Genomic DNA, 24699 nt, shown 5'->3' with positions numbered 1-24699 from the left:
TGGTGCAACATCCCAAACTTACCTTTCGCAAAAATTTTAACCCCACAACCCCCCCGAAGCCGGGCATAATACTTCAACAGTCCCAATAACACAGTATGGACAGCACTAGGCACGACAGTCAGGCCACTTCTCAGTCTTCTCAGCTTTCTCGGTCTTCTCAGTCCTCGATAAACCTTTTCTGCATCTCGATAAACCATGGTATGGAAACCGGAGAAGTCAATTCAGTGGCTGCCACCTTCTTGCAGGTTCTTCGCTTCTTATCGGTTCTTGAATAGCAGAGGTTGGAGTCGGCACCGTTCCGGTATCTTCATTTGAGCCCCTTTCTTCATCTACTTTACCCGGTGCTAATGCTAACCCCATAATGACCAACCTTGTAGTCTTCAAAGTTCAATTTGATAAAATGTAGTAAATATCAAATACTATTCACTCAGACCTTTACAATCATCTCTATGTTCTGGAGGACATGATACATGACCCATCGGGTGAGAAGAACATACCTTAAGTTAGGACTATGAGGACATAATACATGAGGGCCACGAAAGGGTCCAAAACAAAAAGCATGTGACCCTGATAAAGTAGGGGGCACATATTCCTTGGATAAAGGAATGCTGGGATAACTATGTAGCTGCATGGCATGCATACAGTGATTATTATATACATACAAACATGAAAACACTCACCTTCAAGTGTCTACATTCTACGTTACACAGAGAACAGATATGAGGAAATATCCGAGGAGAAGCAGCATAGTAATCATTCATCATCGAAGGCGTTGGCAACCTCTTCATTTTCTGAGTTTCATCTTGAGACGAGACTGGCACCCAGCTTCCTTTTGCGGCTGCAGGCGTTTCGGCAGGTTGCGGGTGGGGGACTGGCTGAGCAGTGACGACGTTGAGCAGTGACGGCAGTTCCGGTTTGCCAGGAGAAGCTACGTTGGAATCAGCCGTGACAGTCATCACAGTTTTCTCGACATTGGAGACAGTCACTGAAACATTGGGCACCTTGTTCTTACCAACTAAAGTCTTATTGTTGGATCTGTCAGCCTTTGAAGATGACCACGAAGGTTTACGGCTTCCAGATATGGTGGGAATTTTGTTATCCATTCCTTTCTCAGAACTAGTCTCTGGCTTTTTATTGCTTGGTGGGACAGTTTCTATGGGAACTGGTGGAGGTTTTTGCTCAGTTCTCGGTGCGTCGTAAGGCCGCGAAGGGGTGGCTGTGTCGCTGTACTGATATTTGTGCGAATGTCCATAATCGATTACTTTACTTGCCAAAGCTTCAGGACCAGGTCTTCTTCCAGCAGTCTTATCAGGCACAGATGAAGTGCGATTCATTTTTCGCAATCTGATGTCTCTTAAGATACCCGGCATGTTGGATGGAGTCAACTGGTCATCGGGATAACGGCTGAGCTCTTCCAGGTCTTCATTTGATAAGCCAAAGCTTTCCAAAATGCTTGAGGCACTTTCATTTGTGTATCGATTTTGGGCATTTGAACCTTGATCATGAGGCGCGGAACCACCTGGGATGGATTTCATTCCCATATCTTGACCCACGTTTCCAAATACATTGAGGTTGTTCCACGGTTTTTCCTTCACAAGATGTGCAGGTTCCTGTAAAGGGGCTTTAGGCTTCCCCATCATGCGATCGGAGGAATGTGTTAAAACTCGATTCACTATAGAAGGAATCTCTTGATTCTGGGATGGTATTCTTGATTGCCCCTGATGCATAGGGATGTTTGGGCTTGAAAATCTTTGGGGTAAACCTTGTGAACCCATAAGTCTGTCAGGAGCATTTTGCATAGGCGATCTGATTGGCATGCCTTTCATTCCAATTGGGTCTGTATTCCCACCAACAAAAGATCCAGCATTGTCCATGGACCTCATGCCAAATGTTTGGTTCTTCATTTCCGAGTGAAATCCCATTCCCCCTCCTTGATTCATGCCTTGATGGTTTGTGCGATTCAGATTCATATTGGGTTGATTCATCCCAGAAAGACCAATGTTTGGATGGTTCATTCCCGAGTGCCCCATGCGTTGGTGGTTCATAGAAGAGAGATTCTGATTTGTTTGGTTCATAGGAGAAAGATTCATGTTCGATTGGTTCAAAGTAGAAAGATTCATACTTGGTTGATTCATAGATGACAGATTCATACTTGGTTGGTTCAAAGAGGAGAGATTCATAGAGGAGAGACCCATGCTTGGTTGGTTCATAGAAGAGAGACCCATGCTTGGTTGGTTCATAGAAGAGAGACCCATGCTTGGTTGGTTCATAGAAGAGAGACTCATGCTTTGTTGGTTCATAGAGGAGAGACCCATGCTTGGCTGGCTCATAGAAGAGAGACCCATGCTTGGCTGGCTCATAGAGGAGAGACCCATGCTTGACTGGTTCATAGAGGAAAGATTCAAACTTGGTTGGTTCATAGAGGAGAGATTCAGGCTTGGTTGGTTCATGGGAGACATACCCATGCCAGACATTCCCATTCCAGACATATTCATTCCTGCCATATTCATCCCAGCATGGTTCATTCCGGGCTGATTCATCGGACCATGACCCATTGGCCTAGGTCCCCCAAATCCTCCACGGTTAAACATGGTATGAGCAGTAGATAATTTCAACAAAGCCTGGTTTAACAAAGCATTAATTGGGAGAGCACTGTTCGTAGTGACAGAAGTCAACTGATGAAGAGCCAATTGAGTCTTAATATGAGCAAGCTGTAAATGAGGAAGGCTCAAGAGGATTGGACTAGAAACTCCAAAGTTCAAGGTATTCACAACCGGGGCGCTATTTTCCAAGCACAACACAAAGCTGAAAGTTAAAACACAGATATTAGATTTTCATATTTCACTATTTATACAGTGGGTACAACCAGAGATGGAAACACTGCAAGTATTAACAGTCCATACACAAAGATGGCTGGTAGCAAATACACTGAGAAAGTCTTAACCATAAGGCTAAAGCCAAGTACATAGAGAGTGCTCAGGTGACAATATAAAAGCTCAACGCTGCATTCTGCTGCTAACAGAGAAAGATTAACAAAAAACCCACACCTTTTCAGCATCTGCCCATCAACAGCTTGCATTTGCCCTTTCCTTCCCGTGTGGTGGGCACAATAACTACGCTTAGGATAAATACTTGGTAGTTAGATTTTCAACAGCAGAAATTTAGATGTGAAGATTCTTACAGATAAAAAAAAAGGCTGAAACACAATCAACCACGTCAGGCATTGAGGTCTTGTTAACAGATAAAATTATAGCTGTTCCGCATACAGAATTGTATCAGACCTGCCACCTCGTAATATTACTACATTCAGAGATCAATAAAAATGTTCTCCCGTCTTGTGTATCCGTGACACCAACAATGTTCTTTGTAGGCTCAGCTTTAGGAATAACCCGTGTACACGTCACCACCCAACAAGGGGTTATCTGAATACCAGAATTATTCCAGTCTACAAGCCGAGCAGCCCTTGTAAAGCTACAGCTAACAAAACCAAGGAGCCGGCACAAGAGATCCCACCGAACAACGCCAGCTTTCTCCTGAGGCACTTAGATGAGTGCTCTCTGGAGAGATGGAAACTCCATGGGACAAGAGATTAGTTTTTTTTTCACAAGAGTCTTACAAGAGAAATTGTTATTTGTCATCCAAAAGTAGACGATAATTTCTATATCACCCACAGAGAACATTAGCCGCAGAACGGCATAAGATTAGTTCATCGAGATTGGTTTAAATAATCCAGAACAAATCTTGAGTGTAACAAACAAGAAAACATCTTTAATAAAAGGGCATTTATAAATTAACTAGAGCAAGTCAGAACTCACTAGTGTCAGAATTCAGGAATTTTTCTCTATTTTACAGCATCAAATATGGAACTGACCTTGAGTGACAGATATAAGGCATGAAAACAACGGTTGGACTAAATGCACACAATCAGGATTGTCTGTATCATAAACCACAAGAAAAACCTGCATATAGTCTGTGATTTGATAATGTGTCTTAGAGGTCAGCTAAAGGTTCTCTAATGGGTAAGCTGTAAAGAGTCAGTGCTGCTGTCTGTCTGTCTACAGAGACAAGCATGCCCATCCGTCCTATGCTATAGGGCAGTGGTGGCGAACCTATGGCACGGGTGCCAGAGGTGGCACTCAGAGTCATTTCTAAGGGAACTCTCAGACTATCACCCCAGGACAGAGTGCACCAAATCTTCTGAAGCTACAACGAGAGTCTGAATTTGCCCTCTCTTTCAACTGTATTGGTGGCCACAGGGGGCCAATACGATTGAAAGATGTGGAAGAACAGGTAGCAGTAACTTACTGCTTAAAATGCCATGTTGGCACTTCACGGTAAATAAGTGGATTTTGGTTGTAGTTTGGGCACTCAGTCTCCAAAAAGGTTCGCCATCACTGCTCTAGGGTGTGCTCTGATGAGTTTAAGGCTTTATCAGGCGAGCCGAAGTGGTCCGATGGGTACATCTGCCTCTAAACAAACCGGGCACAGCACCTACAAGCGACAGTGTGGGATGACAGGAGCTTTGGAGGAGGTAAGATTCTTTAGTTTTTACATTCCCTCCAGGACAACCCCTTCAGCATGAAAATGGCTTAAAAAGGCTGTCCAGTTTTATGTAATGGGTTGAAGGTGGTCTAAATAATATATACATACCTCTATCTGGCACCGTGGTCCCGCGAGCTGCCAGTCACCGAATACCTCATTAGTATACAGAATCTCATCTATCATCACACTGACAGAGAGCCCCTGCTACAGCATAATACAGGCTGCAGACAGGTGATATTGTTGCTGAGGGTCTATAGATCAAGAGGCTGTGGTGACGGGAAGCAATGCTCTGGATCAGAGAACTCGAGAGACGCGCGCCTACTGGAGCAAATATTAAAAAAAACATAAAACAGCCCCTTAAAGTCCTGCAAAGTTTGTTGGTTTAACCTGCTTTATGGTCCAATGTGTACATGAGAAGTTACACTGCTTCTCCTCATCACCTGACTTGTAGTCTTCATGATCTAGCAGCGGCCCTCCATGCAGAGCTTGCTCCAAGACCTCAGGGAGCTGCTCTGATTCATAGAAAGATGGAATTCAGGGAAAATTTCCATTTGTAAAACAGATGAGGGAGGAGAACACGAGCAAAAGTTGGATAAGGAAGCATTTGCCTCAGATAAGATAAATGATCAAGTTTCACTTGTACTTGATTCATGAAAACTTACTCACTCAAGTTACTGAAAAGTTTTAGAAAAACCTAAAACAGATCTGGAGCAGAATCTAGAAACGTAAAAATATGCTTTCAACGATAACACCTAAAAAAAGATCTGGATCCTCAGGACAATGGTGGAGCTTGGAGTCAGCTGTGCAGGTATAAACCACTGTAACCAGACTTCAAGTGCATCATAAATTACGGCAATGTAAACAGCAGATATCCGCCACCAGCAGTTGGATCACCATGTAGTGTAAACTTCTGCCAATACCTCTGCATAAGGCTTACAACACCAGGAACTCTTTATTGGAAGCATCTTGCGGCCCTGGTGAAGGCATCTCAGAGCAGAATAAAGCATCATAATAGAGAACAACTGACCACGTTACAGGACAGGTTATACCTGATACATTCATCATATCTATAGATTGCTGAACAGTGGCCGTCTCTCTTCAAGGAATCGGGTGAGAGAATCAGACTTCCGAGTCTTTTGCCTCTGTAAAGTTGTTTGTAGGGATTAGGTATAAAAGTGCTTCCTCCAGGACATTCCGGTTTTCCTGAGCTTCTTACTCTCCTGTGTCAAGAGTTTATTCTGACTTCGCGAGCAGATTATTCACAATGCAGCTTCCAGTCTCACAGTGTAAATGCACTTGCATCTCTAGCCTTACATCAACTCAACTATTGAAGACAATGGGTCAGATTTATCAAAAGCTGTGCAGTCAGCACCAAGTGCAGTCTGCTTTTCGAGGGTACAGGGTGTGGCACTTTATTAAATACTGGATCACGGTCTTCATTAACACTTTCTGTACAGAATATTAAAAAAAAAAATCTCTGGGTCGATACAGTTTATCGATTCACCTTCTTTTGCATAAAAATACTTCTTTTTTTTGTAAAAAGATATTTTATTTAAACCCCTTGGGGTTCATGAAGTTTATCTTTGCCATAAATAAAATTTTAGAGTGATGGATGATTTCAATAAAATGTCGATTTGGCCATCATTTGGAAAAATTTTTAGTTGCACTGGATAAATAGTTTTGTAACCTGGGTTGGTACGAATGTGGAGGTACTAAATGAGCCTGATTTTACTTTATTTTTTTTTTTTTTTAAGGGCTGGCAATACATGTTTATATTACTTTTTTCGCACAAGGGGACATGGTAACAGAATTCTAGCCTGGCTTAATAGTTTTATCCCAGGCAGCCCTTCCGTATTACCTGGGCTGCCGTACGACACCATTGGCACCTGAGTGACCGAAATGCCCAAATCAGAAGAAGGACCCTTAATGACCATCAGGTCAATACGCTGACCATTATGGGGTTAATAGAGGTACTAAATCCTGCAATTTTCCCCTTCAGCCACTATTCCTAATAATTTGACACTGGCCAAATCTTGCACTAGTCTCCTCATTTACAGACTGGAGTGATAGAACAGTATTATAAATACTGCCTGTATGTTGACTAAATGGAGCCTCTAGTCCAACACAAATCAGCTTAATTTACACCTTCTTAGGCTACACGAACATATGCCCGGTGGAAACAAAAGCTCAGTAGACGTGCTTAAATCTTGATAATAACACGTATACAACCTCCATCCCTAGCTGTCAGAGAGCGGCTACCTTAGATCCCCTAATTCAACTGTCCATAAGTGGAGATCCTAAACATCTAATCTTACAGTATGTTGGGTTGATGCTCTCCTTTATATATACACAAAATGCTAGGGATACTCACAACATATAATTACAACGGAAGAAGAAATCACAGTGTGAACGTAGCCTATGTGCTTGTGTTTGCGTGGCAGCTGTACTGTACACTTCCACGTATCCAGCCCATTGCGATTTCCATGTGGGATCTCTCCAAAATCACAACTTAAGGCTACATTTACACGAACGTATGGAGGACGTATATACAGCCGACATATATACGCGTTTATACGTACCCCATACACTTCATGGGCTCACGGCCCTGTACAGGGGCGGTACAGTGCAGCACACGTGCGGCACCATACCGCTCCGTAGCAAGGTAGGACATGTCCTACCTTTCTACGTAATACGGCACCGTGCACTGTAGATTCCTATGGAAAAGGGCGGGGGTGAGCTGCGCTCATCCCCTGCTCCTCTCCGCAGCGCCAATGTACGGCGGGCATACATCATGTGAATGTAGCCTAAAGCTGTTGGGCCCCTAAAAACCTATATCAGATCACCATAATTTAAAGTACTGGGCCTGGAACCAGCCCTTTTGGTGTCCGCGGAACTCAGATCTAGGCGTCTGCGTAAACAATTAAAAGTATAATATACCATCTGGACATTATATGCTAATGTAAAGGAGACTGTGGACAGTTGCTAAACACATTGTTCTTAGAGGATGAATGGAGAAGCAGGATGCCTGCAAGACAAGCCCTTCCATTAGGATGGAATATCTTTCCATCATTTGTATGATGTCCTAACAGTTGGTAAGCCACCTATTATGATACCCCCCCCCCCCATCCAAAATATAGGTGCTTGCCGCTACAACCAAACATCTTGCTGTTTGATTATAATCAGACCTGTGCTCTATAGCTGAGGGATCTGAAAGGAGATGTATATGGATCAAACCACCCAGCTACAGTGAATGAGATCTCCTGGCCGGCTCCAACGGTAAATGTTCAAGGGCAAAGAATTACGAATATTTAATTACTATGTACCCAATCTTAACCCCTGAACAACCAGGTCCATTTTAGTTTTTGCATTTTCAATTTTCATTCCCCACCTTCAAAAATTCATAACTTTATTATTTTTCCATGTAAAGAGCTGTGTGAGGCTTTGATTTCTGCTTAAATTGTACTTCATAGTGATTGTATTTAATATTCCATGCCATGTACTGGAATGCAGGAAAAAAAAATTGCAAAGGCATTGAAATTGGTGAAAAAATGCATATGCAAGGTTTTCTGCGTTTGGTTTTCACAGCTTTCACCAAGTGCCCCAAATGATCACGGGGATACTATAGTTTAATGTAGATTTTAAGGTTTTCAAAAAAATTATAAAAATATTTCAGGTTAGAATCTGGAAATAACCATTATTATATTTTGATATTGGCGATACCCAGCATGTTTATGATTTTACTGTTTATTTTTATATCAGGTGTAAGGGGGGGTGATTTAATGTTTTTTTTAATTTTTTTTTTTTTACGGTTTTTCAGACACTCAAACCCCCCCCCGCCCTTAGGGTATTTGTCTGATTGATCCTACCATACCATAGTATGGCAGTATACAGGGCTTAGCCAATCTATTACATTGTAATAGATAATCTGGAAAAAACGAAACAGCCTTGGGTCTTTACATGGCTCAAGGCTGTCATGATAACAGATTGTCACTCCCTGTGGCGGCAATCTAAGCCAATATACTATCAACCGCTACTGACAGCTTTGCAAGTGGCAATTGAAGCACTTTGCTAGCACCTATCATGTGTGTTGCCATTGGGTGTTTGCTGCAATATTAAGCAAACACCTACCAGGTATGGAGAGAGCTCAGCCTGTGTGTCCTCTCCATCCTCCCTGCAAGTGGTTAGTGTACACATAGAAATAAGCAGCTTACACTTGTCCAGTAGTACTAGTAGATTTTTCTATTGGTACAATTCTGCATGTGCTCTGAATAGTACAAACAAGCCATCCCTATGTATCCAGAATTCAGGACAAGGGTGCAATTATCCAACATACAAGGAAAGATTTATCCTGAATATTGACAGAGGGCTGAATAGAGTAAACGGTATCTAAAAACGAGCGGCGTCACGTTCCCCCCCTCCAGGCATTGTGCCGCTCTCACCACAACTTGTGTGATTTGGCATAAACCACTTGCTGCAGAGTGTGAATGCTATTTGCCCACATTGTTAGTGAACTCCATATTATATCAAGCCGGAACAAGTGACCTCTTCTCTTACGTAAACATTTCATAAATATTTAACTCTTCAAAAATGCTGCAAAGTTGATTTCTGCAGAGCGTTCAGGATTGTCACAAGTGTCCCGATACCCGAACAATGAGATTCCGTTAAGACGGGCAGATGCTTACAGTGGAGAGCACAAGAAATAGTGAAAACATTTCTATAAAACTATGTGTGTTCTTTGAACTCAATTGAAATGATCAGTCGTGTGATACAAGGCAGCGGTTACAGATAGGTTACGAGTTCAACTTTTTAAAAGAAGTTTAAAATTAACTTCTTCCTATACAGACTAGAAGAGTTTTCCTCTTGACCTTTACACAAGACAAACATCTCATCTTCATAACCTATCTGTTCTCATACAGGCAGCTTATAATGCACCAGGTCTGCACCCACATGCACGCAGTCTGCTCTACTCTGAAATGTTTCTAAAATTATAGTTTGAAAATATTTGAGAATGGGGAAATTGCCTGAACGCTTCTACCCTCCCCGCTCACCCCGAGTGACAGCTCAGCCACAGTACACAAACAGGGACACTTGGAAATGTAAAGGATGGGGAGAAGCCGCACCGGAGACTGATTACCGGGTGTCTTGACTCCTCTTCTTGTACCGTGCGCACCAATGTTGTGTTAGTTTTTCAGAGACGTGGTGGCAATAGCGGCTCTGAGCGTTCTGTCACTTCCTTAGACTTCAACAGGAGAGGAGTATGAAGGTGACCGATCACATGGAGGAAACTGCAGTCAGGCATCTATAGCCCATACTGGGTGGGATGGGCTATAAAAATTGAAGTGACTGTTCCATTGGCCACTTGAAGAAATTCACAAATAATCTCCTTCCGGGGGTCAGCACCTGCATCCAAATTTTCTTTAACCTGTTTCCCCCAAACAAAAGTGACAGCAATACCTGACCTGCACCTCATGGAACCCACTTACTAATAAAGTGGCCTGCCAGGTTTCAGCAATCTACTGCACGTGGATACATACTCTCACCTTCACACAACTTACTGGATGAGAGGCGTAAGTATATGACCAATGGTACCCCAGGCAAATATGCAATGGAGTCCCTGCATGTGTGGTACAGCCAATTCACTTCCATGTGACTGGAGAAGATAGTCGAGTACAGCGACCTGAGCATAGCTGTAATCTCATAGATTGTAAGCTCTTGCGAGCAGGACCAACCTCCCCATAGTTTCATCTGAATATGTTATAGTTCTCTAAGGTCTAATTTTGTTTGCATTTGTACTCTGTGATCTGTAGAGTGCTACACAATATGATGGCGCTATAGAAATAAGTATCCATGCATGTAGCCTACTCCTCACAGTGGGGTGCAAAGATGCCAGTCTGATGTGAAGGCTTAGATGGTACAATGAGTGTATTCAACAATTACTGGGTTTATAGAAAATGGATCAGTCCAGAGGGAGGAGCAATATGAAAGGTTCTGGCCAATCAGCAGTTAAGCCTGTAATAAATATTCATGAGCTGCATCAGTTTAGATAATCAGAGGAGTTGCTATTCGTGATGGAAGAAAACCGTGACATTGGGAGATGTTTATCAGAGCTTGTAAACCAGAAAACTGGTGCAAGAGCCCTGAAATAATCACAGGGCCCTGTGACCCGCCAGACATTGCAATCATCCCCCTACGTCATGTCGTCACTCTCCAGCTGCGAGCAGAGCCGCCCACCGCGTACATCACGGAGCCTGAGCCACTTGAGAACTCGTATTTTCATTTTGGGTCGGGATGTGTGACCCAGATGCATTGGCGGGCGAACAGCCCATCTGGCCAATTGCTGCTCCTTGCTAGTAGCCGAGGCCATGATTGGTCAAGGCCTGGCTAGTAACAAGGGGAGTCAATTTGCCGGATGGGCTGTTCGTCCTGGTTGCACAGTCAAACAAGGACTATGGTTCCACCTATCTCTACTTATGTTTCCGGAGGGCCTCCATCACAACATAATCACCCGATAGAGGGTAATATATAGGAATACGCCCCGTAATAGGAACAACTGTCACCCCGAAGGCTATCACCTGATGCGTCCTGGACTATACCATCAGGATGGGGGGGTCATTACATGGTAACCATCATGCCAGGCAGAAGGGGGCACAATACTGAATAGTCCGAAGGCCGAGCACCGGTCAGTGATGGGAGGACGGTGACATCTGATGGACGCAAATCACCAAACGCGTCTCCATCAAGATGTTACGAAAAAAAATAAATTGCAATAATTTTCAGTAAAAATCTCTTTTGGGGGGTGGGTGAACCATTGAAGCCCCGATGCCTGATGGGGATTATTAACCCCTGGCATGTGCTTAGTGCGGATTAACCCTTGCCGGGCCGCTATGGCCGGAGATCCGCAGGTTAGTGGCGGTCACGCGCGGAGCTCTCCATCCCCGCCGCCGCCGCCATCTTGCCCGGACACACGCAGCTGCTGCTCCCCGGTGCTCGGGCCTGTGTGTGTGTGTATGAGCCGCCTCTTACCTGCGCCCTGTGTCCTCCGGCCGTGCTCGCCTCTCCCGCTTATGTCCGGCTCTTTCCCGGTCTCGTCTCTCGCCGATGTCACACAATCCAGACGGCGACGAAATCACCTCGCAGCTCGGACGACGTCCCTTCTCCCAACGTGCGCGCCGCCGCTGTTTCCCAACCGCCCTGACGTCATGACGCCTCTCCACCACCTCCCCCCGTGCTCGGCGCCGCTGCTGCCGCGAGCGCGCGCCCGCCAGGTTTTTACCTCAGGCTGTTTAGGCGGGAAGCGGCGGCTGAGGCAGAGCGGTAGCGGCGTCACTGTACAGAGCTCAGGCCCGGCATTCACTAGCGCCATGTATTTCTGTCTCCTACTGCTTATACAGCAGTGTCAGGGTTTTTTCACTCTGGTGTTTTTCTCATCACCCCCGTTTTTTGATTTTTCACAGGAGATTCGGGCCATATTCACATGTGGCTCTTGCTTTGCGTTTTCATATGCGTTAACGTACGTGTTTTGTTAACCGGTTCAGTACGCATCCACTTTGTTAAGGTTGCATTTAATTGCGAGATGCCGGGGCACGGTTACCGATCATGTGCGCTTCTATGCAGACCCCCTCTGTGCGCTAGCTTTGTGTTATGAACGTGGAACGTGTGACCGCGGCCTAACGGGAACCTGCCACCAGAGACCTCATTTCTGCAAAGATGTCTTCCTGCCTTCTCTGATTATTTGCCTTACCGTATAATTGTGTGCTTCTACTTACCTTGCTCCCTGCCAGTATCCTCTGGTTATTCCCCTGGGTCGGCTTTGATTTGGCTGCATGTCAAAAACAACATGTGACTTGCCTGTGCCGCTCACTCCTCAGCTCTTAGGCCCCACTTTTGCAGCTCCCTCCCCCTCTGATATGAGCTCTGTAAAGAAGCTGGAGGGAGGAGCCACCACAGTTCACCCCCTTGAGGAAGTGACGGCGAAACATACGGGGGTGGTGGTGGTTCCTTTAAAGGGGTATTTCAGGAATAAGCATAATTCATATACAAATGGGTCCTTAAACTTTAAGCTAACGTGTAATTAGTTGTTGTTTAAAATTTTGCTCCCGTTACCAGAAAATGCTGATATGCATGCACTGTAATGAGGAACTAAAATGCTACTGGCCCCTTAATCAGTCCGTTAATTTCCTCTGCGCGGTCCATTGCAGAGCATACACAGGGAAGAAGATGGCCACTGGTCACATGTTCACATCACATGTCCTGCACCTGCCTGGGCAGGTCATGTGATCACCACTAAGTTTGGCTGTAGTTGGTTGGTTGCAGTGCATGGCCAGTGTTTTGGTGATGGCAGTTACACGTCATCACTATGGTAACAGAGCAAGAAAACCTGTTAGATCATCAGAGGGAGGAGGAGTTACTGAGAACTAAAGGATCTTGGGACTTGTAGTTTCCAGTGGCAGCCATCTTGGTGATAACTTTAGAGAGGCCATAAAGTTTTGTGAATCATAAAATCAAACTAAGCTCCATTTTGTGACTAATGACATAAAGTTTTGTTATATTCATTTATTTATAGCATTATGGATTTTTGTATCAGACGTTCATATTCCCGGAATACCCCTTTAATGTTCCTGGTATTTATGAGTAGTAAGTAACACCCAGTGGGTAAAATGACTTGTATTTTATTATTTACTTTTTGGATAATTTCATATGGGGATTCTATACATTTGATGGGGGATTGACCACCACCGTGTCTTATCCTTGTGCCTCTAAGATGTGTTTTTATTGCCTTTTGATTGCCATGGTATAGCTAGAGGGCAGTTGTTATTGGTAAGAACATTTTTTTTTTTTAAATTTTTTATTAGTACCACCATGGGACTGTTGCCGGGTATTGGGTCAGTCTGCCTATGCACATGCATAGGATGACACTGTGACTGTAAGATCTTGTTGCGGACAGGAATACTAGGAAGTAGGATAAGAGGCCAGGGGTGTGGATGATTATGCAAAAAAACCCTTTCTGTCCCTTTTTTTTTTTTTTGACCGCCGAGGTTGGGAGGTATGCTCCCCTATAGTCCACTTCTCGATTTTGGTGCTGGTCTTATTTAATATTGACATGCCGAGATTGCTGTAAAAAAATTAGTTAGAAAAAGCTGCTCTGAACTTTAAATTTTTTACACCCCTCGTATGAGGTCACCTCCCTCTCCCATGGTAGGAGAGGCGTGAATAATTAACAGCCTGATGTGGTGGACATTGCACCCTGTGCTTCAGACTGATTTTTTTTTTTTTTTTTTATAACTCTTTTTATCCTGTAAATAAAACCAGCGCCAGGATCCAGAAGACTATATTTGAGTATCAGTAATTTCATTTTAGTTAGGTTTAGTGGTAATTTCCTTCAACACATGTATTAGGGGTTACTTTTTGTAAACAGCGAAGTAAGTATGCAAATCTCCTTTTCTCAGCGGTTGTATATTGTTTCAAAACGTGTGCGTGAATGCAACCTGAGGGCCAGTTCCCATCTGCATTCAGGTTTCCGTTTTATGAAATGAATGCAAATCTATAAATAATATATATTGTGGGCGATTTGGCCCAGTAGAGACTGAGGTAACGGAGATTTCTGATGCAGTTCAAGACAGTGACACCAAAGTTCTGTCCAAAACAGGTCTCGTCTGCATTTATTTAAGCAGCAGGTACTAAACAAAACGGCCTTCACATTCAGGCATCAAACATAAACAAAATCCTACCCATCTGGGTGCTGACTAATCAGAGAGTTCCCCTAACTCACCACTAACATATAAAGTCACCTCCAAGGTCATCACTTTTCTCATCCTTTCAGAGAGCACTCGGTCAGCTCTGCTCAGCAGCTTTATGCAGCCTGCTTAGACTGCTACCACCACCTGTGTGCAGAACACTACAAAACCTGTCCTAGCCTAACGGACTAGCCACTACCGGCCTGCAAATCCATTCCATTTAAACCTGGCCCAGGAGAGTTTTAAACAACTGGTCCAACAAATAACATGTGCAAACACATCCTCCACATAACGTCCTTGCATAATAAGAAAACCCAGGGAAAACATATTGTCCATCCACAGTTAACACCTTCAGTGTCTTACAAAATATATACCTTGTTTGCATAACCAGTGGGGATCAAAATTAGAGAACGTTTGATCACTTGATTTTTTTTTTTTTTCTTCAGACCTCATATAATCTCCATTGCTAAACATTTGATGGATGTTTAAGGGGTTACCATGCCACTAGAACAGTCTTTTACAAAATTACCAAAGTTTTAAAGGAAACCTACCACTTCTGATGGTAGGTATGAGATGTAAACACCGGGCACCAGCTCAGGGTGAGCTGGTGCCGGAGCTTACCTTAGCGAGTGTTTTAAACCGCTATATCGCAGTTTAAACACATTTTGATTTACCTCTCCGAGGTAGCTTCGGCGCTGCGCGCGGCCATGCGCGCGTGACGCCTCCGGCACTCCGTATGGAGGCGCGCGCACGGCCGCGCGGCGCCGAAGCTACCTCGGAGTGGTAAATCAAAATGTGTTTAAACCGCGATATAGCGGTTTAAAACACTCGCTAAGGTAAGCTCCGGCACCAGCTCACCCTGAGCTGGTGCCCGGTGTTTACATCTCATACCTACCATCAGAAGTGGTAGGTTTCCTTTAATATAACATCTTTATTTCCATATCGTCCCCCATGACGGCCCACCTGGAGGATGACCCCTTGACCTCTGTAGGGACAGGAAGCAGAGAGGTTAAATTCCCCCCCCCCCCCCTTGCACTCACATACCAGTGTCTTCCTGTCCCTGTCCAGGGAGCGGAGAGAGCTCTCCCCGTCTCGTCGGGGGGGAGTATAGGTGCGGGACTCGTCCCTACATTCTACCTGGTCCCGGGCCGCGAGCGGTGCATGGCACATCCTTCCCCTGCCTTGAATGGGTCCTCCTACCGGCTCTGTTGACGGCTCCGCGAAGCCAACATCACCCGGGCACGTGCGCATACAAGGGAACACTTCCGGGTGTTCCAAGATGGCGACTTCCGGCCAATAAGTGTCGCACCGGAAGTGACGCGTCGCGAACACGAGATGCCGGCGTGAGTATGTTTGAAATATCAAGCGGGCTCTCACGTTGATCTGAGGTCTATGCTTCTGTCGCCATTGGCCGTGCACGCTACGTGGAACAGGTACATTGTCTTAGAATTGATTATTCTCTTCCTTCAGTGATTTTAATGGGAAATCATTTTTTTATATAGATCTTGTGCCTGGATTTCTAGCTTACCTGAGCCTTTGGGGTTTTGTGCGCTAATAAGGTCAGCCATATGTGAGCATATATATATATATATATGATATTGCGGCTATGTAAAATGCACATTCTAACAATTGTTATGTTTATGCATAGATTACAATTGGCAGCTCCAAGTCCTCAACTATGGACATCATGGTATCAGACCCCCCGCCTATAACTCCTGTGAGTGGTTTCGGGGTGTCTAGTATGTTTGGGATTTTAAATTCCACATTACATGGAGCCTATCCTACAAAATCTGGTATTGTTCTCCTTCTTTTTGGTAGGAATCTAAAGAGAAGGAGAAATCAAAAGACCTAGAGAAAAAGAAGGCACAGTCACGCAGATGTAATATGTGTTTCAATAAGCTCTTAAATAACTACAAGAAACCTGTATGCAAAGAATGTTTGGACAATCTGCTCAAAGAAGAGAAATATTCCTTTATGGAGGAGATGAGGTCATTCATTAAAGGAGAAGTCCAGACATCTGTGGCGGCTTCTGTAGCCTCCATTATTCCCCAAATAGTACCACCTAAAAGGCCCAGGGTAATGGAGTCTTATTCTGAAGCTGAATCAGAAGAAGCTAGTACATCCTGTTCCTTAGATATGGATATTTCCCAGTCTATAGCGGCTACCAAGATGGAGTCAAAATGCCTATTCGCATCAGAAAATCTTGACGCGTTACTTAAGGCAGTCAGAGATACTTTAAAAATTGAAGAGGCAAAATCTGTTCAGGATGAACTATTTGGCATACTTAAGGCGAAAAAGAAAAGAGTGTTTCCAATAAACAATACACTTAAGGAATTGATTTTGGAGGAATGGAGAGAGCCTGAAAATAGAATTTCTGTTTCCAAAGAATTCAAAAATCGTTTAATATTTGATGAGGAAGAAGTAAAAAACTGGAATACTACACCCAAAGTAGATGTCCAGGTGACCAAAATCACGAAAAAGACTGATCTCCCATCTGAGGACGCCATACAGCTTAAAGACCCGATGGATAGAAAAGCTGATAGTTTATTAAAAAAAGCATGGGAAACCGCCATGCTTAATTTAAAGGTGAACATAGCCACGACTTCTGTTTCCCGTACTCTCTTTTTCTGGCTATCAGAATTAGAGAACCACATAAAAAGTGGCACCTCAAGGGAGATGTTGCTGGATACTATTCCTATGTTATAGTCTGCTACAGCCTTTATTGCGGAAGCCTCAGCTGAGGGAGTTAGATTTAGCGCAAAAGAAAGTGCCTTATCAAATTCTGTTAGACGTGCCATTTGGTTAAGACAGTGGAGTGGCGATTGCAGATCAAAAGCCAAATTATGTAGTCTTCCCTTCCAGGGTGAATATGTGTTTGGTGCAGAATTAGACACCATTCTGGAGAAGAACCCTAAAAAAGGGTTTCCTGAGACAAGAACAGGTCAAAGGAAACAATCCTTTCGTGACCCAAAGGAGAAGAAGTTTCCGTACAGAGGTAAAGGCAAACAAGGTAGATGGAGTTATTCCAAAGGTGGAAGAGGAAGAGGATTCCTGCTTCGCTCCAGTAACTCAACATCCAACTTTAGAAAACAATGACGCCAGAGTGGGAGGAAGACTGCTCCATTTCCGTCACCATTGGACCCAAATAACTTCGAATCCATGGGTCTTAGGGATTCTACTAGACGGATACAAGTTAGAACTGACTTCTCTTCCTCCCAACAACTTCATGATAACAAAGCAACCATCGCAGTCACTAACCACCAGCTTATGGCAGGAGGTTCTGAAACTGAAGGCCATGGATGTGATATCTCCAGTTCCCAGACAGTCACAGGGGAAAGGTCATTATTCTCCTTTATTTCTCATAACAAAACCAAATGGAACATTCCGTCTAATCTCCAATCTGAAAAATCTGAACAAACATATTCTTTACAGGAGATTCAAGTTGGAAACCACCCCATTAATTCCGCCAAATGCGTTTTTATGTACCATCGACCTAAAAGACGCATACTACCACGTACCAATCTATCCACCATCTCAGAAATTTCTCAGATTTGCAGTAGTCACCCCGGAGGGAAACACAGCTTGTTTTCAGTACAAAGCTCTCCCGTTCGGGATCTCGTCTGCCCCAAGAACCTTTTAAAAAATCATGATAGAAGTAGTGGCTTTTTTGAGATCCAAGGAAGTGGCGGTGATTCCGTACCTGGACGACCTACTGATAATTGGTCAGACAGAACAGGAACTTATACAGCACAGGAATCTGACGATTACTACCCTGCAACAACTAGGCTGGTGCATAATCTGGGAGAAATCAAAACTGACACCCAGCAAAAACACAATATTCCTAGGCACACTTCTGAACACATCCTTACAGATGTCGTTTCTTCCTCCCGAAAAAAGGGACAGACTCATTCAGAAGATACATCACTTCCAACAACAAAATTGTTGCACAATAAGAGAAGCCATGAGAATGTTGGGGCAGATGACGGCTTGCATTCAATCTGTTCAATGGAGTCAGAGTCATACTCGAAGGTTTCAGTGTTGGATTTTAGAGGTTTGGGACAAGAACCCCCATCATCTAGATCAGAATATCCAACTACCTCCAAGAGTCAAAATTTTCCTGAATAGGTGGACAGAAATGTCACATTTGATGAAAGGAATACCCTGGCACCCATGGCCAATCAAAGTAATCCAAACAGATGCCAGTCGGTCAGGATGGGGGGCAAATTTAGGAGACAAACTTCTTCAGGGTCAGTGGACTGTTTCCATTCAAAATCGGTCCTCGAATTACCAAGAACTAAGAGCAGTATGGGAGACTTTGAAGAACAGTGCCTCAGAACTCAGAGAACACCATGTAAAAGTCTATTCAGACAATATAACAACAGTGGCCTACTTGAAGCATCAAGGGGGCACAAGGAACAAAGAACTCCTAGATTTATCGGAAAATTTTTTTTCCTGGGCAGAAAAACATATCCTCTCATTGAAAGCGATCCATCTAAGAGGAGAAGACAACAAGGTGGCGGATTTCCTAAGCCGGAATCGCCTGGATCAAAACGAGTGGTGTCTAAACGACAATGTATTCCAAGAGATAACCAAGGTTTGGGGTCATCCGACGATAGATTTGTTTGCTACCAAAACCAATTCCAAAGTAAAGAATTTCTACTCGCTGGACAGCACCGGGTCAGGCCTTCAGATGGACGCATTCAATCAGGTTTGGGACGCTCCTCTTATGTATGCCTTTCCTCCTATTCCAGTGATTTCATACAAAAGATTCGGGCAGACAAGGCTACTGTAATCCTAATAGTGCCATACTGGCCGAAAAAGAACTGGTTCCCAGCCTTAAAAGAGATGGCCCTAGTGGAACCAATACTTCTGCCTGTCAGAGAGGATCTCCTGTCCCAAGGCCCCATCTATCACCCAAACCCACGGTCTCTCAGTCTCTCAGCTTGGATCCTGAAAGGTCATTACTAAAGTTACGAGGTCTTTCAGACAAGGTAATAACCACCATGAAAGCAAGTCGTAAACCTGTCACCTTTGCTATTTATAATAAAATATGGAAAAAGTTTGTCATTTTGTGGTTCAAGTCAACCTAACCAAACATCTCCAAATGTTTCCCAGATCCTAGACTTCCTGCAGTCCGGGTTTGACAAAGGGTTGAAGACCAGTACCCTCAAAGTCCAGATTTCAGCACTAAGCGCTTTCTTTGATCAACCCTTGGCCGATAACAGATGGATCAGCAGGTTTGTGAAAGCCACATCCAGACTGAGACCAAATTATATACAGAAGATCCCATCTTGGGACCTTTCTTTAGTGCTTAATTACCTTACTGGGTCACCATTTGAGCCAATGGAAGATGCTAACATAAAGGACTTGACCCAAAAATTGACTTTCTTAATAGCTATAACATCCGCTAGAAGGTTGGGAGAGATTCAGGCATTATCAATTAGAGAGCCATACTTGAGAATCTCTGATGACTTGATAAAACCTTTGTTCCTAAAGTTTCTTCAGAGTTTCATCGAAATTAAGAAATTTTCTTTCCATCTTTTTTTCAGGATCCGAAATCCCCAAAAGAAACTACTTGGCATTCCTTGGATGTCAGAATAATCTTACTACATTATATAAAAAGCACGGAATCATGGCGCCAAGATTCCAATATTCTCCTTCAGTTCGGCAACAAGAACAAAGGAAAGAAAGCATCCAAAGGCTCTATCGCCAGATGGATTCAGCTGGTCATCAAAGGAGCATATGAGTCCCAGAATCTGACTATTCCATGGGTTAGAGCCCATTCAACTAGGGCTATGGCCGCCACATGGGCAGAAAAGAGATATGCAGGGCTGCCACCTGGTCGAGCCAATTAACCTTTGCCAAACATTACAGACTGAATATCCAGAATACGAAAGAATTAGCCTTTGGTAGAAAAGTCTTGCAAGCTGTAGTCCCTCCCTAAGGAATTATTTGATAAATCTCCAGGTGGGCCGTCATGGGGGACGATATGGAAAATGGGAATTATTCTCACCGTTAATTCGGTTTCCAATAGTCCACCATGACGGCCCATGTATTTTTTCCCACCCCTATAAATTATATATATATATATATATATATATTTGTTATACTATGATAGTATATTGTAGTATTATAGTGTATGTGAAATTAACATGCAAATAAAGGGGTTGCATCCACTGCCGGTGTAATTATTTGGTAGACACTGGTATGTGAGTGCAAGGGGGGGAATTTAACCTCTCTGCTTCCTGTCCCTACAGAGTTCAAGGGGTCATCCTCCAGGTGGGCCGTCATGGTGGACTAATGGAAACCGAATTAACGGTGAGAATAATTCCCATTTTTGCAGAAACGTGATGATAATAATTAGAGAACAGCAATGACTAAAGCACAGATTAAGATTACAACTACATTCTCTGAGGGTGTGGTCACACGTACCGCTTTGATTCTGTTTATAAGCAGAGTTAAAGTGCACAGAGGTGGGGAACTTTTCCATGGAAACGCACTTGATTGGTAACCAGGGCCGGGCATCTTGTATTGTTTAAATGCAAAACATCGGAAATTGGTTACCGATTGTGTGTACCATAGAAACACGGCCAACCCCCCGTGCACTTTCATTGCGCTTATAAACTGAATCAAAGCACTCCAAGTGGCCGCACCATGATGGTTACAGCAGTCACCAAGTGCACAAGATTTTGCTGTGAATGACTTTAGAACATCTGTGGCCACATGACATCACCACTCTCTCACACAATTCTGCTACACTCTTCTTCCACAGTTCTGTGACTGTTCAATGTTTTCTGTTTCAAAAACCTGCTGTACCCATTTGTTTTGCGATGGGGCATTTTCTTACATAAAAATTGCCGGCTGATTGAGTGAAGAACGTGAAAAAGGAACCAAGTAAGTGGTGTTGAACACTTGTTGTCACAGGTGCTCCCTTGCCCCATGTCTCAGGTCGCAGGCTCACCCGTGCTCCTCAGTGTGCCCCAGCCCCCCATAGTTCTGACTCAACTGTCCTCTCTCCTGTCTGGTGGCTATGCGCATGCGTCCCAGGTGTCGACTTGTGTCATCGTCCGCAGTGTTCCAGTGGGTCCACTACCCCTGGAGCCTGACAGTAAGATCCTGCCATTGACCCCGCCAAGGTTCCACTACCTGAACTGGCCAATCGCGATCCCAGCAGATTCCCATGCGAGGTCAACCGCTTGGACAAGTTACCTCCTCTGATGCCGACTCCATTAATCACAGAAAGGTCCAAGGTGGCATTTGTCATCAGCCTCTTCTCCGGGAAGGCCCTGGCATGGGTTACTCCTCTGTGGGACCGAAAAGACCCGGTTACAGCTGACATCACCTCCTTCGCTGTCCATTTTTGAGGAACCTGCTTGGGCATCTTCTGCTGAAACTGCACTACTGAACCTGCGTCAAGGGGACTCCGAAAATTTTTTTTCCTGGGCAGAAAAACATATCCTCTCATTGAAAGCGATCCATCTAAGAGGAGAAGACAACAAGGTGGCGGATTTCCTAAGCCGGAATCGCCTGGATCAAAACGAGTGGTGTCTAAACGACAATGTATTCCAAGAGATAACCAAGGTTTGGGGTCATCCGACGATAGATTTGTTTGCTACCAAAACCAATTCCAAAGTAAAGAATTTCTACTCGCTGGACAGCACCGGGTCAGGCCTTCAGATGGACGCATTCAATCAGGTTTGGGACGCTCCTCTTATGTATGCCTTTCCTCCTATTCCAGTGATTTCATACAAAAGATTCGGGCAGACAAGGCTACTGTAATCCTAATAGTGCCATACTGGCCGAAAAAGAACTGGTTCCCAGCCTTAAAAGAGATGGCCCTAGTGGAACCAATACTTCTGCCTGTCAGAGAGGATCTCCTGTCCCAAGGCCCCATCTATCACCCAAACCCACGGTCTCTCAGTCTCTCAGCTTGGATCCTGAAAGGTCATTACTAAAGTTACGAGGTCTTTCAGACAAGGTAATAACCACCATGAAAGCAAGTCGTAAACCTGTCACCTTTGCTATTTATAATAAAATATGGAAAAAGTTTGTCATTTTGTGGTTCAAGTCAACCTAACCAAACATCTCCAAATGTTTCCCAGATCCTAGACTTCCTGCAGTCCGGGTTTGACAAAGGGTTGAAGACCAGTACCCTCAAAGTCCAGATTTCAGCACTAAGCGCTTTCTTTGATCAACCCTTGGCCGATAACAGATGGATCAGCAGGTTTGTGAAAGCCACATCCAGACTGAGACCAAATTATATACAGAAGATCCCATCTTGGGACCTTTCTTTAGTGCTTAATTACCTTACTGGGTCACCATTTGAGCCAATGGAAGATGCTAACATAAAGGACTTGACCCAAAAATTGACTTTCTTAATAGCTATAACATCCGCTAGAAGGTTGGGAGAGATTCAGGCATTATCAATTAGAGAGCCATACTTGAGAATCTCTGATGACTTGATAAAACCTTTGTTCCTAAAGTTTCTTCAGAGTTTCATCGAAATTAAGAAATTTTCTTTCCATCTTTTTTTCAGGATCCGAAATCCCCAAAAGAAACTACTTGGCATTCCTTGGATGTCAGAATAATCTTACTACATTATATAAAAAGCACGGAATCATGGCGCCAAGATTCCAATATTCTCCTTCAGTTCGGCAACAAGAACAAAGGAAAGAAAGCATCCAAAGGCTCTATCGCCAGATGGATTCAGCTGGTCATCAAAGGAGCATATGAGTCCCAGAATCTGACTATTCCATGGGTTAGAGCCCATTCAACTAGGGCTATGGCCGCCACATGGGCAGAAAAGAGATATGCAGGGCTGCCACCTGGTCGAGCCAATTAACCTTTGCCAAACATTACAGACTGAATATCCAGAATACGAAAGAATTAGCCTTTGGTAGAAAAGTCTTGCAAGCTGTAGTCCCTCCCTAAGGAATTATTTGATAAATCTCCAGGTGGGCCGTCATGGGGGACGATATGGAAAATGGGAATTATTCTCACCGTTAATTCGGTTTCCAATAGTCCACCATGACGGCCCATGTATTTTTTCCCACCCCTATAAATTATATATATATATATATATATTTGTTATACTATGATAGTATATTGTAGTATTATAGTGTATGTGAAATTAACATGCAAATAAAGGGGTTGCATCCACTGCCGGTGTAATTATTTGGTAGACACTGGTATGTGAGTGCAAGGGGGGGAATTTAACCTCTCTGCTTCCTGTCCCTACAGAGTTCAAGGGGTCATCCTCCAGGTGGGCCGTCATGGTGGACTAATGGAAACCGAATTAACGGTGAGAATAATTCCCATTTTTGCAGAAACGTGATGATAATAATTAGAGAACAGCAATGACTAAAGCACAGATTAAGATTACAACTACATTCTCTGAGGGTGTGGTCACACGTACCGCTTTGATTCTGTTTATAAGCAGAGTTAAAGTGCACAGAGGTGGGGAACTTTTCCATGGAAACGCACTTGATTGGTAACCAGGGCCGGGCATCTTGTATTGTTTAAATGCAAAACATCGGAAATTGGTTACCGATTGTGTGTACCATAGAAACACGGCCAACCCCCCGTGCACTTTCATTGCGCTTATAAACTGAATCAAAGCACTCCAAGTGGCCGCACCATGATGGTTACAGCAGTCACCAAGTGCACAAGATTTTGCTGTGAATGACTTTAGAACATCTGTGGCCACATGACATCACCACTCTCTCACACAATTCTGCTACACTCTTCTTCCACAGTTCTGTGACTGTTCAATGTTTTCTGTTTCAAAAACCTGCTGTACCCATTTGTTTTGCGATGGGGCATTTTCTTACATAAAAATTGCCGGCTGATTGAGTGAAGAACGTGAAAAAGGAACCAAGTAAGTGGTGTTGAACACTTGTTGTCACAGGTGCTCCCTTGCCCCATGTCTCAGGTCGCAGGCTCACCCGTGCTCCTCAGTGTGCCCCAGCCCCCCATAGTTCTGACTCAACTGTCCTCTCTCCTGTCTGGTGGCTATGCGCATGCGTCCCAGGTGTCGACTTGTGTCATCGTCCGCAGTGTTCCAGTGGGTCCACTACCCCTGGAGCCTGACAGTAAGATCCTGCCATTGACCCCGCCAAGGTTCCACTACCTGAACTGGCCAATCGCGATCCCAGCAGATTCCCATGCGAGGTCAACCGCTTGGACAAGTTACCTCCTCTGATGCCGACTCCATTAATCACAGAAAGGTCCAAGGTGGCATTTGTCATCAGCCTCTTCTCCGGGAAGGCCCTGGCATGGGTTACTCCTCTGTGGGACCGAAAAGACCCGGTTACAGCTGACATCACCTCCTTCGCTGTCCATTTTTGAGGAACCTGCTTGGGCATCTTCTGCTGAAACTGCACTACTGAACCTGCGTCAAGGGGACTCCCCGGTTGGTGACTAC

The 24699-nt window shown here is 44.2% G+C and overlaps 2 protein-coding genes across 8 annotated transcripts in view; one reads left to right on the top strand and one right to left on the bottom strand.

The window, feature by feature from the left end:
• Window positions 1-24699, bottom strand: part of ZNF638 (zinc finger protein 638) — a 97579-nt gene that overhangs the window by 13435 nt on the left and 59445 nt on the right. Inside the window, exons 1-2 of one of the 3 annotated variants that reach the window (XM_072126382.1) lie at window positions 12309-12435; window positions 681-2805 (exon numbers count right to left, since the gene is read on the bottom strand). In XM_072126382.1, the coding sequence (XP_071982483.1) occupies window positions 681-2805; window positions 12309-12367 (2184 nt within the window). In that variant the 5' untranslated portion in view covers window positions 12368-12435. Of the gene's footprint in view, window positions 1-680; window positions 2806-11565; window positions 11754-12308; window positions 12436-24699 lie in introns of those variants that run through there. The other 2 variants (XM_072126383.1, XM_072126381.1) reach the window with 2 other exon arrangements.
• On the top strand, window positions 15923-24607 carry LOC140083414 (uncharacterized). Of its 5 annotated transcripts, none has more exons than XM_072126377.1 (4): window positions 15923-15993; window positions 16095-19513; window positions 19826-22500; window positions 22813-24607. In XM_072126377.1, exon 2 carries the CDS (start codon window positions 17923-17925, stop codon window positions 19066-19068), a length of 1146 nt encoding a protein of 381 aa, XP_071982478.1. In that variant the 5' UTR covers window positions 15923-15993; window positions 16095-17922; the 3' UTR covers window positions 19069-19513; window positions 19826-22500; window positions 22813-24607. The 5 variants fall into 5 exon arrangements, with proteins under 5 accessions (XP_071982478.1, XP_071982481.1, XP_071982479.1 ...); XM_072126380.1 differs by having other exon boundaries at window positions 15929-15993; XM_072126378.1 differs by having other exon boundaries at window positions 15933-19267; window positions 19392-19513.

This window comes from Engystomops pustulosus, chromosome 1 (genome assembly GCF_040894005.1).
Source record: "Engystomops pustulosus chromosome 1, aEngPut4.maternal, whole genome shotgun sequence".
NCBI classification, from domain to species: domain Eukaryota; kingdom Metazoa; phylum Chordata; class Amphibia; order Anura; family Leptodactylidae; genus Engystomops; species Engystomops pustulosus.
Note: the sequence above shows the minus strand (reverse complement) of the source record. Positions and strands in the feature narration are given on the sequence as shown.